This window comes from Salvelinus alpinus, chromosome 3 (genome assembly GCF_045679555.1).
Source record: "Salvelinus alpinus chromosome 3, SLU_Salpinus.1, whole genome shotgun sequence".
Lineage (NCBI taxonomy): Eukaryota > Metazoa > Chordata > Actinopteri > Salmoniformes > Salmonidae > Salvelinus > Salvelinus alpinus.
This window is the reverse complement of record NC_092088.1, coordinates 21306359-21322792: the sequence shown is the minus strand read 5'-3', so window position 1 is coordinate 21322792 and position 16434 is coordinate 21306359. Positions and strand designations below refer to the sequence as shown.

Genomic DNA, 16434 nt, shown 5'->3' with positions numbered 1-16434 from the left:
AGAGAGAGAGAGAGAGAGAGAGAGAGAGAGAGAGAGAGAGAGAGAGAGAGAGAGAGAGAGAGAGAGAGAGAGAGAGAGAGAGAGAGAGAGAGAGAGAGAGAAAGAGAAAGAGAGAGAGAGAGAGAGAGAGAGAGAGAGAGAGAGAAAGAGAAAGAGAAAGAGAGAGAGAGAGAGAGAGAGAGAGAGAGAGAGAGAGAGAGAGAGAGAGAGAGAGAAAAAGAGAGAGAGAAAGAGAGAGAGAGAGAGAGAGAGAGAGAGAGAGAGAGAGAGAGAGTCAGAAAAAAGAGAGAGGGAAAGAGAGAAAGGGAGCTAGGACAAAGAGAGATATGACATTCCTGGATGCTTGAGCAGAGAATTATTCAGCAGCAGCGTGTCTATGGTAACACACTGAAATCACGGCCAAGGTGAGCCAGGCTGTCAACATCGTGACTAGGAGGAGTGGATAGCTGTGTGGATAGCAACCATCGTCTTCCTACAGGGGTGGACTGGCACCAGAAATCAGCCCTGTCATTTCTAACACACCCATTTCTTTCTTTGAGGCCCCCATTATTAACCAGATAATGAGAATTTTGTGCAACAAAAAAAAATTTGTTAGACAGGCCCACTAAGCTGAAAATGGACCAGACAAGTCTGCCCCTAGTTTACTAGGTGGAAGCCACCGTTTCAGGTTAGCAGGGGAAGCAAAAAGTGCCTTGACTGTGTATGGAGCATACTCGCTGAGGCGTGACACATTCAATCTTTTATAAAAGCCCGTGTTGAAGCGCTGTGACCTCGTGTCTTCCATGGGCACGCTTTGTCTCGCTCCCCATAAACCACTTCCTCCCTCTCGCTCTTTTTTTCTCTCACAGCTTCGTATACTCCCTCCACACCGCTCCCCCTCACCTCTCCTCTCTTGCCTCTCCTTCCTCTCTCAGCAATAGACAAAGTGATATACCATTTTTTTTACAGGGAAGAATAGAATAGTTATTTTGTTTTATGGCCAGAGGAAACACTGCTCTAGCAATGTTTACACTGTGTACAAACTAATGCCTGCTCCCACGCACTTATTCTGAAAACCAAAAGCATCTACCTAAGAGTGGAGGCTACCTGATAATAACGGTACGTTTTCACAATTCGCAAAATCATCCTGTGATTTGATTTTACCATGGAAAGGACAGCAACTGCCTTTCATAAATACTGCATTGTGGGTGGAATTAAATTAAGCCCCAGGTGTCTCACCTCGTGAGTGAGGGCGTTGACTCTCTGTTGCAGGTTGCCGTTCTCTGACTGCAGCAGGGCATTCTCCTTGGACTCAAAGCTGCAGTAGGAGTTCCTGTCCTCCCCAAACTCACTGATCATTGGGAACTGGGAAGGGAGAGAGAATCATGGCATTATGTACACATACATACAGGGGAAATAAGGGGGATAATTTTGCTGTGGTAGCCATGCTGGTTAAGTGTGCCTTGAATTCTAAATAAATCACTGACAGTGTCACCAGCAAAGCACCCCCACACCGTCACACCTCCTCCTCCATGCTTCACAGTGGGAACCACATACGCGGAGATCATCCGTTCACCTACTCTGCGTCTCACAAAGACACGTAGGTTGGAACCAAAAAATCTCACATTTGGAGTCATCAGACCAAAGGACAGATTTCTACTGGTATAATGTCTATTGCTCATGTTTCCTGGCCCAAGCAAGTCTCGTCTTATTATTGGTGTCCTTTAGTAGTGGTTTCTTTGCAGCAATTTGACCATGAAGGCCTGATTCACACAGTCTCCTCTGAACAGTTGATGTTGAGATGTGTCTGTTACTTGTACTCTGTGAAGCATTTATTTAGGCTGCAATCTGAGGTGCAGTTAACTCTAATGAACTTATCCTCTGCAGCAGAGGTAACTCTGGGTCTTCCTTTCCTTTGACGGTCCTCATAAAAGCCAGTTTCAGCATAGAGCTTGATGCTTTTTACGACTGCACTTGAAGAAACTTTCCTTGACATTTTCCAAATTGACTGACCTTCATATCTTAAAGTAATGATGGACGGTTGTTTCTCTTTGCTTATTTGAGCTGTTCTTGACATAATATTGACCTACCTTGTCACAACACAACTGATTGGCTCAAACGCATTAAGAAGGAAAGAAATTCCACAAATTAACTTTTAACAAGGCACACCTGTTAATTGAAATGCATTCCAGGTGACTACCTCATGAAGATGGTTGAGAGAATGCCAAGAGTGTGCAAAGCTGTCATCAAGGCAAAGGGTGGCTATTTGAAGAATCTCAAATATAAAATATATATTTTGTTTAACACTTCACTTTTTTTGGTTACTACATGATTCCATATATGCTATTTCATATTTTTGATGTCTTCACTATTATTCTACAATGTAGAAAATAGTAAAAATAAAGAAAAACCCTGGAATGAGTAGGTGTGTCCAGAATTTTGACTGGTACTGTACCTGTGTATAATAATAATTCAATCTTGTTAGACATTACAGATGTAGGATCTTCATTTGAGCCAGTTTGCTACAGCTGGAAAGTAATGCTGCAGCAACAGGATATGTGCATTATTATGCAGATTATAAGTAATGGACATTTTTGTAGGGGTTGATCCATTTTTCTTGTAAGGGAAAATCAAAGGGCAAATTACAAACTTCAGAAGCCTTTTTAAACCTCAAATACACTACGTCTTTTACATTTCTTGCGGGAAAGTTCTCCTGCAACACGGTGATCCTATATTGTTAGAGAAATACAGAGAAAAACAGATCATAGAGGGACAGCATGAGTGAGTTGAGCATCTGGGGAAACCACACAAAACAGGGACAACACAAGTTATATAATATAACCAGAAAGCAAATGATGGTTCCATCTTACAGCACGTCTCTCTTTTGGAGTACCTAAATGAATTTAATCATCCAGTGAGGTTGACGTGAGGAACAAACAGACATTTTCCATTTAGAGAAACACTTCTTTCTACTCAGGCTGAATTAGCAGAGCGTGTTGGAACTCTGGAAGGAAGTCTCCAGGGCCACACAGTCGTCACACTGTGAAGCACCAGCCACTCTAAACCATGGGCGTCAGTTGGGTATGGCAGGGTAAGGCAGTCACCATACCCTAGCTCAAGACAACAAATGTAAAGTAGGCTAAAATCAGTCCAATCCCGATTTAAAATGCAATGTCTGTTTAACGTATTGGCTGGCTGTTTAGCGTATTTGCTGGCTGTTTAGCGTATTTGCTGGCTGTTTAGCGTATTTGCTGACTGGCTTTAGAACCATGCGCAGCATGGCTTGGAGAGCAGCTGCCAGCCTGCATCCTTGTCTCTCACTTTTAGAAAGCAAAGAGCAGAGACAGTGACAGTTTATTTTGTGAGTCAGCCATTTAGACAGTGCGCCGATTGCTTTGAATTTGATGTCGGCATTTGAACTTGGCCTTGTAAGCCTTGTTGTAATCTGATTGGGAGGTGGGAGGTGGGAGGTGGGGAAACCCTCTTTTTCAGTGACCATTCAAAACCAAAAGCTATTTTATTACCATTAAAATATAAGCTGTGATAGCTGTAGGCTTAATGGATATTTATTCATCCAGTAGGCTAGTGCAATTTTGGTTTCATGTATTGGTATTCATGTACTTGCTCTTTAGCGCATTTTGGCTTCAAAGACAATAACAATTGTAGACTATAACAAATGTACATTGTCATGCAGTGACAGAATGAGAATTGAGATCATGCAAATCATTCATTATTACTTAGTTGGGCTAACTTTAAAAAAAAACGTTTTGCTGTAGGCCTACTCCATCATCATCCTCTGCCTGTATCCCTAAGCCAACAAGTTCTCACAGTCTCACTGCAGAATTAGACGTTCATCCACGTTCCCCAAACGTCAAATTTGCTCCTGCTGCTCTGTATCGTTCCATTTCTCCAAACGTCACATTTCAAAGTTAAGTTTAGGCACTCATTCTGAATGGTTAAAGTAATGGTTAAGGTTTGGAATAGGGTTAAAACCAAAAATAAAAAACCACTGTCCACGACTGGGTTTGAACACGCAACCTTCTGATCTATCACCAAAAGTCAAGCCTACTTGATGGTAATAGCGCTCACTGTTGCCCCTAGTGGCCAGTTTTGAAGGCATTTCCGACATCAGAACATACATAGATGTCCAATTTCGGTCAATCTTGAATGACTGGGCTGCCCTAATTCCTACCTGTAGCCTACCTGCCTCTGGTATAATGAATTTCCACCTCTCACTTTATCAGTCTTGCTTGTCCATCTTCCTCAATTCAAATTAAATATTGCTACGTTAGCTATAGTGTGGATGTAGAGCTGGTTTTTAAAAATAAAAAGCACCCAGATAGTGCAACTACTGCATAGGCAACACAATAATATCAGACAGAGACAAGCTGGCCCGGGGGAAAAATGTGTGAGCCGCCCCCTCATTGCTATGTTGCAATATCAATATTTGTTGATTCAAAATGTTTCAATATTCTCTGAGCCTAGATCCTGGATACAATGTTTCAATATTCTCAGAGCTACCTTGTTGATACAATTCTTCAATATTCGCAGAAGGTTTCCCTTCCCTGGCGAATAATGCCAACAGGCAAATGCAAAACTGAGCGGGAAGCGCACAAGACAACGTTGGTGGGGGGCCCAGGAGACAATGACACTGTCGTAATAGCCTACACTGTATGTGTCGTTCCACAAGGGTGGTTTTATAAAGCCTAAAGCAGGGGGTCGGCAACCTTTTCATGTGGAGTGCCAATTTACAATTGATCCTACCATTTCTTAAGATCTGTGCTAAAACTGTGCTAAAATACATTTGAATTGCCCATAAACAAAATAATTCTATACTGGCCACTCAACAGTGGCGCTGTCCATTCAGCTCCATGCCACGGAGCTCCACTATGTCTACCTGTAGGCTACCAAGGCGCTGCACACTTTAAAAAGGCATGTGTAGATTTTCCTTTTGTATTTTGTGATTTTTGTCACTCTTTGGTTGAGTTTGTCATCATGAGTCCCTGTCGATTGTAGACTTAATTAAGTAAGTCCTTTGATGTATGCAGGGGTGCATTTTTGTCCCATACAGTTTTATAATTGGAATCTGATACAAAACGAGGCAACGGTGTGCTTTAGGGCCATGCGGACACCCCCGAACCTTTATTTAACCAGGTAGGCCAGTTGAGAACAAGTTCTCATTTACAACTGCGACCTGGCCAAGATAAAGCAAAGCAGTGCGACAAAAACAACTACACAGAGTTACACATGGGATAAACAAACATACAGTCAATAACACAATAGAAAAATCTGTATACAGTGTGTGTAAATGAAGTAAGGAGGTAAGGCAATAAATAGGCGAATAGTGGCGAAGTAATTACAATTTAGCAATTTACACTGGAGTGATATATGTGAAGATGAGGATGTGCAAGTAGAAATACTGGTGTGCAAAAGAGCAAAAAAAAGTAAATAAAAACAGTATGGGGATGAGGTAGGTAGTTGGATGGGCTATTTACAGATGGGCTGTGTAGAGCTGCAGTGATCGGGAAGCTGCTCTGACAGCTGACACTTAAAGTTAGTGAGGGAGATATAAGTCTCCAACATCAGTGATTTTTGCAATTCGTTCCAGGCTTTGGGGATGACCAGTGAAATATACCTGCTGGAGTGCGTGCTATGGGTGGGTGTTGCTATGGTGACCAGTGAGCAGAGATAAGGTGGAGCTTTACCTAGCAAAGACTTGTATGATGTGCAAGTACAAATACTGGTGTGCAAAAGAGCAAAAAAAAGTAAATACAAATATTATGGGGATGACCTGGAGCCAGTGGGTTTGGCGACGAATATGTAGCGAGGACCAGCCAACGAGAGCGTACATGTCGCAGTGGTGGATAGTATATGGGGCTTTGGTGACAAAACGAATGGCACTGTGATAGACTGCATCCAATTTGTTGAGTAGAGTGTTGGAGGCTATTTTTTAAATGACATCGCCGAAGTCAAGGATCGGTAGGATAGTCAGTTTTACGAGGGTATGTTTGGCAGCATGAGTGAAGTAGGCTTTGTTGTGAAATAGGAAGCCGATTCTAGATTTTACTTTGGATTGGAGATGCTTAATGTGAGTCTGGAAGCAGAGTTTATAGTCTAGCCAGACATCTAAGTATTTATAGTTGTCCACATATTCTAAGTCAGAACCGTCCAGAGTAGTCATGCTTGGCGGGCGGGCAGGTGCGGGTAGCGATCGGTTGAAGAGCATGCATTTAGTTTTACTAGCATTTAAGAGCAGTTGGAGGCCACGGAAGGAGTGTTTTATGACATTGAAGCTCGTTTGGAAAGAAGGGCCAGATGTCCAAAGAAGGGCCAGATGTATACAGAATGGTGTCGTCTGCGTAGAGGTGGATCAAAGAATCACCCGCAGCAAGAGCGACATCATTGATATATACAGAGAAAAGAGTCGGCCTGAGAAGTTGTGACTCGATAGCGTGTATTATGCTTATGTTTAATGTTGCACTGTATGCGCCATTACACAAGTAAATTAGTCAATTTATGATGAGGTTGACAGTTGTGGTTGACATTGTACACGCAGTTTCACAGACCTTTAAGCCAAATATTGCAGTGATAATTAATGTCTGGGGTAATTTTTGTTTGTTTTTGCTGTTCTCCATATAATTTTGAGTTTTTCAATTGTGTTGAAATACATGAAAGTTCCTAAAAATTCCTTGGGGGAATCGGCCCCCCCCACCCCACTTTGCCATACCCTAGGTTTAGCTGAACTGACACCACTGATCTCAACTCTCTACTTGTCATCCATCTTACTTTAAGCCAGCCTTAACATTGGAGAAAACATTTTCATATCTGCAACTCAGATTCAGACCAACTAATTCCTCACATTTGTGCAATTTTGGAAAGACCAATCGCACAGACTAGCTACGTAATGTATTTATACAGGCACAGAACATCATATTTAGTTGGAATCTCGGCACCCAGAACCAAATCTTGCTATTCTATTTCATCTGTCACAAGAGAATAATTCAGTACTAACCAAATCAACACATTCTTTTTTGGGGTGATTAAAACTGAACAAACTGTTATTTTAATAAAGACTTTATAGGCATTCAACCGCACTGCAACCTTATGGAGGCCAAAAGCCTTGAGTGCCAGCTGCTTTCCTAATGGACAGTCTGTTACTGAGGGTACATACATCTGGGGGGGCAGGACAGAGACAAAAATAGCAATCTCAAGCCCCGAAGGCACTCTCTACATCACCCTCCCGCTCACTCTCTTCTCCTCTTTCTTTCTTTCTCTCTCTCTTGCCCTTCTCTCTGTACCTTGTTCTTCACCCATCTCTCTCTCTTCCTCCACCCCTCTCTCTCCATCCTGTCCCCTTTCTCTCCTCTCTTTCATCCCACCTGCGGCGCTGTCCCACAGGGTCACATTAGAGTCCCCCCTGGCAGGTGGGACAGCTCAGACCGTTCATCTGCTGCTCCAGCTGTGTTCCTCTACACTACTTCTCTGCTACTCCATGCATGTAGAGAGCGGGGGTGACACATCATTGACTCAGCACAACACCACCACAGACGGGATACTGAGACCCTCGTCCCTCACATGCAACATGCAACAGTGGTAGTCATCAACATAGGGCATATGGAAGCTAGATTCGTCAGTGAGTAGCCTTGCACGAGACTTGGCGTCTGCGAGCTGGAGCAGCTCATAGGAGCAGCAGCCTCCTTTTTCTGTAGCGTGAGGCAGCTTGATGTACAAGTATACCCCCTGGACAGGACGCTAGTCTATCGCAGGGCCTTACCCCGAAAATATCTCCTTAATGCTGAGTGCTAAGAAAAGATGCATTGGGTCACATTTTTACAGTCTATGGTACGACTCGGCCGGGGATCAAACTCTCAACCTTCCAATATCAGGGTGGACACTCTAACCACAACGCCGTCAGTAAGTAAGTGAGACTCCTGGGCAATTCCACGTTTAAAAACAAAAACCATTGATTTAAAAGTTTAACAAACCATTCAAACTATGCACAATGACTACTTTGTACAATTTACACAGTAAAAATATATACAGTACCAGTCAAAAGCTTAGACACATACTTTGTATTTGAGATTCTTAAAAAGTAGCAACCATTTGCCTTGATGACAGCTTTGCACACTCTTGGCATTCTCTCAACCAGCTTCATGAGGTAGTCACCTGGAAGGCATTTCAATTAACAGGTGTGCCTTGTTAAAAGTTAATTTGTGGAATTTCTTTAATTCTTAATGCGTTTCAGCCAATCAGTTGTGTTGTGACAAGGTAGGGGTGGTAAACAGAAGATAGCCCTATTTGGTAAAATAAAACAAAGGTCCATATTATGGCAAGAACAGCTCAAATAAGCAAAGAGAAACAACAGTCCATCATTACTTTAAGACATGAAGGTCAGTCAATACCGAAAATGTTAAGAACTTTGAAAGTTTCTTCAAGTGCATTCGCAAAAACCATCAAGCTCTATGATGAAACTGGCTCTCATGAGGAACGCCACAGGAAAGGAAGACCCAGAGTTACCTCTGCTGCAGAGGATAAGTTCATTAGAGTTAACTGCACCTCAGATTGCAGCCCAAATAAATGCTTCACAGTGTTCAAGTAACAGACACATCTCAACATGTTCAGAGGAGACTGAATGAATCATGCCTTCATGGTCGAATTGGTGCAAAGAAACCACTACTAAAGGACACCAATAATAAGAAGAGACTTGCTTGGGCCAAGAAACACGAGCAATGGACATTAGACCGGTGGAAAATCTGTCTTTTGGTCTGATGAGTGTGTTAACTTTTGACTGTGCAGATGCAAAGTGTGTTAACTGAATTACGGTAAAATCTCCCTCAGTTTTATTCTGTTACCAAACTTTGAATCTGCACAGTTCCTCCTGTAAATGTGTTTTTGTAGGGCCTCCTGAGTGGCGCAGTGGTCTAAGGCACTGCATCGCAGTTGCTAGTTGTGCCACTAGAGATCCTGGTTTGAGTCCAGTCTTTGTTACAGCCGGCCGCGACAGGGAGACCCATGGCCCAGCGTTGTCTGGGTTATCAGAGGGTTTGGCCGGGAAGGGATGTCCTTGTCCCATTGTGCTCTAGCGACTCCTGTGGCGGGCCGGGCGCATGCATGCTGACATGGTCGTCAGGTGTACGTTGTTTCCTCCGACACATTGGTGCGGCTGGCTCCCGGGTTAAGCGGGCATTATGTCAAGCAGTGCAGCTTGGTTGGGTCGTGTTTCGGAGGACGCATGGTTCTCGACCTTCGCCCTTCCCGAGTCCGTACAGGAGTTGCAGCGATGAGACAAGACTGTAACTACCAATTGGATACCACGAAATTGAGGAGAAAAAGGGGTGAAAGTAAAAACAAATGTTTTTGTAAGATTTTTTAATAGTAGTCCTTGTCCATAGAATTCTATGGTTTGTTATACTTTGAAATCAATGGTTTTAGTTTGGTATACATTTGAAAGTGAAAAATTGGAGTCTCAGCGTAATTCCGTTACCATGGCATTTCTCTCTTCTAACTCCTATTCCAGGAATGTGTCCTTCCCAGAAACATCTCAGACCTCTAACTGGAGCTCAGAGTATTTCCTGGTCATGTCACATGGTCAGGATCAGGAAAAGCTCATCTGTCAACCTATCAGCTCTGAGGCCTACCTTGATCTCGTAGATCTTGAGCTTCCTCTTAATGCCGCTGTTCTCTCTCTCCAGGCCCGCCAGCCGTGTCTTGATGTCCTGGTAGGCGGTGATGAGTGTGAAGTGGGATGCGGAGTACATGTCTTCAGGGAGGGGTGAGGAGGACCAGCCCACGTCGCTACAGCCATCCTCTTTTAAGCCCTCGCCACCTCCCAGCAGCCTAAGCTCACCGCCGAATAGAGACTCCATTTCCCAGAGCCTCAACCTGCCAAAGGGAGAGAGAGAGATAATTAGTATGAAGATACACTACATGACCAAAAGTATGTGGACACCTGCTTGTCAAACATGTCGTTCCAAAATCATGGGCATTAATATGGAGTTAGTCTTTGCTCTACAACAGCCTCCACTCTTCTGGGAAGGCTTTCCACTAGATGCTGGAACATTGCTGCGGGGACTTGCTTCCATTCAGCCACAAGAGCATTAGTGAGGCCGGGCACTGATTTTGGGCGATTAGGCCTGGCTCGCAGTCGCCGTTCCAAATCATCCCAAAGGTGTTCAATGGGGTTGAAGTCAGGGCTCTGTGCAGGCCAGTCAAGTTACTCCACACCGTTTACTTGGCTCATCGCGCTCTAGCGACTCCTTGTGACGGGCCGGACACCGGCAGGCTGACTTCGGTCGTCAGTTGAACAGTGTTTCCTCCGACAAATTGGTGCGGCTGGCTTCCGGGTTAAGCAGGCGGGTGTTAAGAAGCGCGGTTTGGCGGGTCATGTTTCGGGGGACCCATGACTCAACCTTCGCCTCCCGAGCCCATTGGGGAGTTGTAGCTATGAGACAAGATCGAAATTGGGGATAAAATATAGATATAAAGTTACTCCACACCGATCTCGACAAACCATTTCTGTATGGATCTTGCTTTGTACACGGAGCATTGTCATGCTGAAACAGGAAAGGGCCTTCCTCCAACTGTTGACACAAAGTTGGATGCTCAGAATCGTCTAGAATGTCATTGTATGCTGTAGCGTTAAGATTTCTCTTCACTGGAACTAAGGGGCCTAGCCCGAACCATGAACAGTCCCAGACCATTATTCCTCCTCCACCAAACTTTACAGTTGGCACTATGCATTCGGGCAGGTAGCATTCTCCTGGCATCCGCCAAACCTAGATTTGTCTGTCGGACTGCCAGATGGTGAAGCGTGATTCATCACTCCAGAGAAAGCGTTTCCACTGCTCCAGAGTCCAATGGTGGCGAGCTTTACACCACTCCAGCCGGCGCATGGCTGCTCGGCCATGGAAACCCATTTCATGAAGCTAAACAGTTATTGTGCTGAAGTTGCTTCTTGAGGCAGTTTGGAACTCGGTAGTGAGTATTGCAACCGAGGACAGACAATTTTTACGCGCTACATGCTTCAGCACTCAGCAGTCCCGTTCTGTGAGTTTGTGTGGCCTACCACTTTGCGGCTGAGCCGTTGTTGCTCCTAGACGTTTCCACTTCACAATAACAGCACTTACAGTTGACCGGGGCAACTCTAGCAGGGCAGAAATGTTACCAACTGACTTGTTGGAAAGGTGAGCGCTTCAGTAAACTGAGCGCTTCAGTAAAGCCATACTACTGTCATTGTTTGTCTATGGAGATTACATGGCAGTGTGCTCGATTTTATACACCTGTCAGCAATGGGCGTGGCTGAATTCCACAAATTTGAAGCGGTGTCCACATACTTTTGCATATATATTGTATGTAGATATGTGTGGTGTGCATCCAGTTGCATCCTTTTTTCGATGCCAAATCCACCACTGGTGTGCATGGCCAAAGAGCTCTGCATAATTTCTGTGTAACACCTGGTCCAGTCTCCACTAATTGTATAAAGGTACTCATACTACAGTAATATTCATAACTGGAGCTTCTGGCTGCTCTCAAATCATCACTCCATGCTTTCAGCATCCTGTCGAAGACATTGCTAAAATGCCAGGAAGGCTAATGCCGCTCGTTGCATGTCTATAAACAGACTCTAATGGGAACTTCCAGACTCTTCTGGCACTGACACTGTAAAATATTCAGTGAGTGAAAGGGCAGTGAGAAGCATAGACGTCAGTGGCGACTGACAAGTTTACAAGCCGCAATGATATTGTAACATTTTTCCCTAGATATCCTATGCTAACACTCTAGGCTAGCCTCGTGCTCTGAGCATGCTAGCTAGCCATGCTAACTGACCAACCATGCTAATTCACAGTAACCTGACCTCAGTCTCCTCACGTTCCACCATGACTTTGGGGGGTTAGTTGTCATGGAAGATGAAGTGCACACACGATGATATCAGTAACCTCTATTTATGAGGCAGTTCACTGCACAAGAGCGTCACATAGGCCTACAGGGAGGGTAATCCAACTACTTTAACAAACAGCAGAAAGGTGTGGACCTAACCAATGCAAGATCCAATTTAAATGTCTTTTGAAATGGTGGTAGGACACCTTTTCCGAAATCAAGTCTTTGTGGTATATGTACTACTTGACAACAATACTATAACTGGCCGTGGATACTGTAGTCCATTTGGCTTATAACAGAGGTGTGTAATAAGTTCCAGTGCTGCTTGCTTCGTGAGTCAGGCATTGCCTACTCAGCTATTTTAATCATATCTGCTTACTGCTCTATTCCTTGTGTTTCTACTAAAATGCCTCAAGTCTCTAAGAGCTTTGCACACCTGGATTGTACAATATTTGCCATTATTCTTTCAAATAATTCTTCAAGCTCTGTCAAGTTGATTGTTGATCATTGATGGACAGCCATTTTCAAATCTTGCCATAGATTTTCAAACCGATTTAAGTCAAAACTGTAACTAGGCTTTCAGGAACATTCAATGCCGTCTTGGTAAGCAATTCCAGTGTATATTTGGCCTTGTGTTTTAGGTTATTTTCCTGCTGAAAGGTGAATTTGTCTCCCAGTGTCTGTTGGAAAGCAGACTGAACCAGGTTTTCCTCTAGTATTTTGCCTGTGCTTATAGCTGTGCTTATAGCTGTGCTATAAGCATGTGCTTGTAGTATTCCATTAATTGTTATGTTAAAGAAATCCGTAATCCTGGCCGATTACAAGCATTCACATAACATGATGCAGCCACCACCATGCTTGAAAATATGAAGAGTGGTGTGTTGAGTTCGATTTGCCCCAAACATAACGCTTTGTATTCAGGACAAAAAGTAAATTTCTTTGCCACATTTTCTCCAGTTTTACTTTAGTGCCTTGTTGCAAACAGGATGCATGTTTTGGAATATTTTTATTCTGTACAGGCTTCCTTCTTTTCACACTGTAATTTAGGTTAGTATTGTGGAGTAACTACAATGTTGTTGATCCATCCTCAGTTTGCTCATATCATCAACTCTGTAACTGTTTTAAAATCGCCATTGGCCTCATGGTGAAATCCCTGAGCTATCTACTTCCTCTCTGGCAACTGAGTTAGGAAGGACGCCTGTATCTTTGTAGTGACTGGGTGTATTGATACACCCTCCAAAGCCGAATTAATAACTTCACCATGCTCAAAAGGATATTCAATGTATTATAATTATTTTTTTTTTTTTTTACAGATCTACTAATTGATGCCATTCTTTGCGAGGCATTGAAAAACCTCCCTGGCCTTTGTGGTTGAATCTGTGCTTGAAATTCACTGCTCGATTGAGGGACCTTACAGATAATTGTATGGGGTACAGAGATGGGGTAGTCATTATTGAACACAGAATGAGAATATTATTCACAGAATAGTATGTGTTTTGTTAAGCACATTTTTACTCATTTTTATTTAGGCTTGCCCTCACAAAGGGGTTGAATACTTATTTTCTACAAACTAAATTCCACTTTGATATTATGGGGTGTGTGTAGATCAGTGACACAATATCTCAATGTAATCTATTTTAAATGCAGGCTGTAACACAACAAAATATGGAAAAAGTACTGGGGTGTGAATACTTTCTGAAGGCACTGTATATATATATACACTGAACAAAAATATAAATGCAACATGCAACAATTTCAAAGATTTTACTGAGTTATAGTTCATATAAAAAAATCAATCAATTGAAATAATTTAATTAGGCCCGAAATCTATGGCTTTCACATGACTGGGAATACAGATAGGCATCCGTTGGTCACAGATACCTTTTTAAAAAAGGTACGGGCGTGGATCAAAAAAACAGTCAGTATCTGGTGTGACCAGCATTTGCCTCATGTAGCGCGACACATCTCCTTCACATAGAGTTGATCAGACTGAGTGTGGCCTGTGGAATGTTGTCCCACTCCTTTTCAATGGCTGTGCGAAGTTGCTGGATATTGGCGGGAACTGGAATACGTTGTCATACACGTCAATCCAGAGCATCCTAAACATGCTCAATGGGTGATATGTTTGGTGAGTATGCAGGCCCTGGAAGAACTGGGATTTTTTTTGCCCTCAGAACAACCTCAATGCGTCATGTGCATGGACTATACAAGGTGTCGAAAGCGTTCCACAGGGATGCTGGCCCATGTTGACTCCAATGCTTCCCACAGTTTTGTAAAGTGGGCTGGATGTCCTTTGGGTGGGGGACCATTCTTGATACACACGCAAAACTGTTGAGCGTGAAATACCCAGCAGAGTTGCACTTCTTGACACAAACCGGTGTGCCTGGCACCTACTACCTTACCCTGTTCAAAGGCACTTAAATATTTTGTCTTGCCCATTCACCCTCTGAATGGCACACATACACAATCCATGTCTCAAACGGCTCAAGGCTTAATAGGTATTACTGCACTGTCGGAGATAGAAACACAAGCATTTCGCTGCACCTGCGATAACATCTACAAATCTGTGTACCCGACCAATAAACTTTGATTTGGAGAGACAGAGCATTTATCACTGACTGGCCATTCTCTGGCTACTGCCTACTCAGCTAGCTAGCTTCCCTCCACAAAATATAATCTCTCTCTTTGTCTCTCTCTCTCTCTCTCTCTGTCACCCCTCACCTCTCTCTCTCAGTACTCTATATCTCTCAGACCTACTGGGCTCTAGCTGCCTCCTCTCCCTGCCTGCTTCATTAGAGCGATTGCTACAGGAAGTCATACATTACCTGGGGCTGAGATGGCACACATTGCACCGGCACACACAGAGACAGAGCGCCGCAGCACTCTCCCGAGAGCAAATCGGCACCTTCTTCCACCTTTTATGGCTGTACTACCGCCATATATAGCACCAGATACTGTGCATACGGGTTAGGTCGCTACAGTAACACACTGACAGAATAGTAGACCTGTGTTTATGTTGTAAAGAAGGAGATTCAGCGTTGTGGTTCAGATTCATCAAAGGACCTCATTAGGGAAGAAATTAATGCTTTATTGATAGTTACTGAAAAATGATGGTATCAGCATGTATAATATTGCATAATCAGTGTCTGTTGTCGCCACCAGCCTTTTGTCTTGTGTGGTGTGCCTGCTATGTGGGGTTAGATATCGATTCTTCTTGAGATCAGATCTGATCTGTGTATGTAAAATCGTAAGGTATTCAGTAAATCCCACATAGGGGAGAGTGGGGCAAGTTGACCCATTTCTTTACATTCAGCGTCACACTGTTATGGGAAATATAGTATTCTTTCTAACAAAGATGTCTACATATATTTCAGGATGTTGTGTATACCTGGAAATAGTCAGAGTTCATGTAAACATTACAGTTTTGAAACATAGCTTGTCGCAAAAAAAGTGGTCTCTTGGCACAACTTTCCCTGGGTATGGGGTAAGCCACCTACAAATGTCTATACAGAATGAAATATTACCACTACCTTTTTAAAACCATGTTTATCTTTATTTCCCAAACACAATTCAACACAATCACAATAACCTTTTGGTCTTTTAATACTTTTAAGCATATTTTAACACAGGCTTAACACCTAACAAAAACATTGTACTGAAAAGATTTGGCATGGGTCCCCAGATCCTCAAAACGTTTTACAGCTGCACCATCGAGAGCATCCTGACCGGTTGTATCCCCGTCTGGTATGGCAACTGCTCGGCATCTGACCGTAAGGCGCTACACAAGGTAGCGCGTACGGCCCAGTACATCACTGGGGCCAAGCTTCCTGCCATCCAGGACCTATATACTGTAATAGGCGTTGTCAGAGGAAAGCCCATAAAATTGTCAGAGACTCCAGTCACCCAAGTTATAGACTGTTTTCTCTGCTACCGCACAGCAAGTGGTACCGGAGCGCCAAGTCTTGGATCAAAAGGCTCCTTAACAGCTTCTACCCCCAAGCCATAAGACTTCTGAACAATGAATCATATGGCCACCGGACTGCATAGTCACTTTAGTCACTTCACCCCTACCTACATGTACAAATGATCTCAACTAACCTGTACCCCCGCACACTGACTCTGTACCGGTACCCCCTGTATAGCCTCGTTATTGTTATGCTATTGTGTTACAAATGTTTTACTTTTGTTTATTTGATAAATATTTTCTTAACTCTTCTTGAACTGTACTGTTGGTTAAGGGCTTGTAAGTAAGCATTTCACGGTAAGGTCTACACTTGTTGTATTCGGTGCATGTGACAAATAAAGTTTGATTCGATTTGTACTTTTTAAAAACATAACATAGGCCCTGTTGTTACCTCATATCCCAGCTTGCGTTAGGCCTGAGAAGAAAACATACATCTGTTCAACCATTGTGCCAACTCATCAAGAAACGAACACAATAAATTCATTTGACTTGGTGAAAATCCGTTTTTTGGACATAACTTGCTTCTTCACAGACTCAATGAAATTACCTGTTCCTAAATATTTGGTCAAATGATACATATTGTGTATGGTTTCCTAGAAACAAGGGTGGCTCGA

The 16434-nt window shown here is 43.2% G+C and overlaps 1 protein-coding gene across 2 annotated transcripts in view; it reads right to left on the bottom strand.

The window, feature by feature from the left end:
• Positions 1 to 16434, bottom strand: part of LOC139570242 (TANK-binding kinase 1-binding protein 1-like) — a 67290-nt gene that overhangs the window by 31300 nt on the left and 19556 nt on the right. For both annotated transcript variants that reach the window (XM_071391950.1, XM_071391951.1), the window contains exons 2-3: positions 9618 to 9861; positions 1219 to 1344 (exon numbers count right to left, since the gene is read on the bottom strand). In XM_071391950.1, the coding sequence (XP_071248051.1) occupies positions 1219 to 1344; positions 9618 to 9845 (354 nt within the window). In that variant the 5' untranslated portion in view covers positions 9846 to 9861. The remainder of the gene's footprint in view (positions 1 to 1218; positions 1345 to 9617; positions 9862 to 16434) is intronic.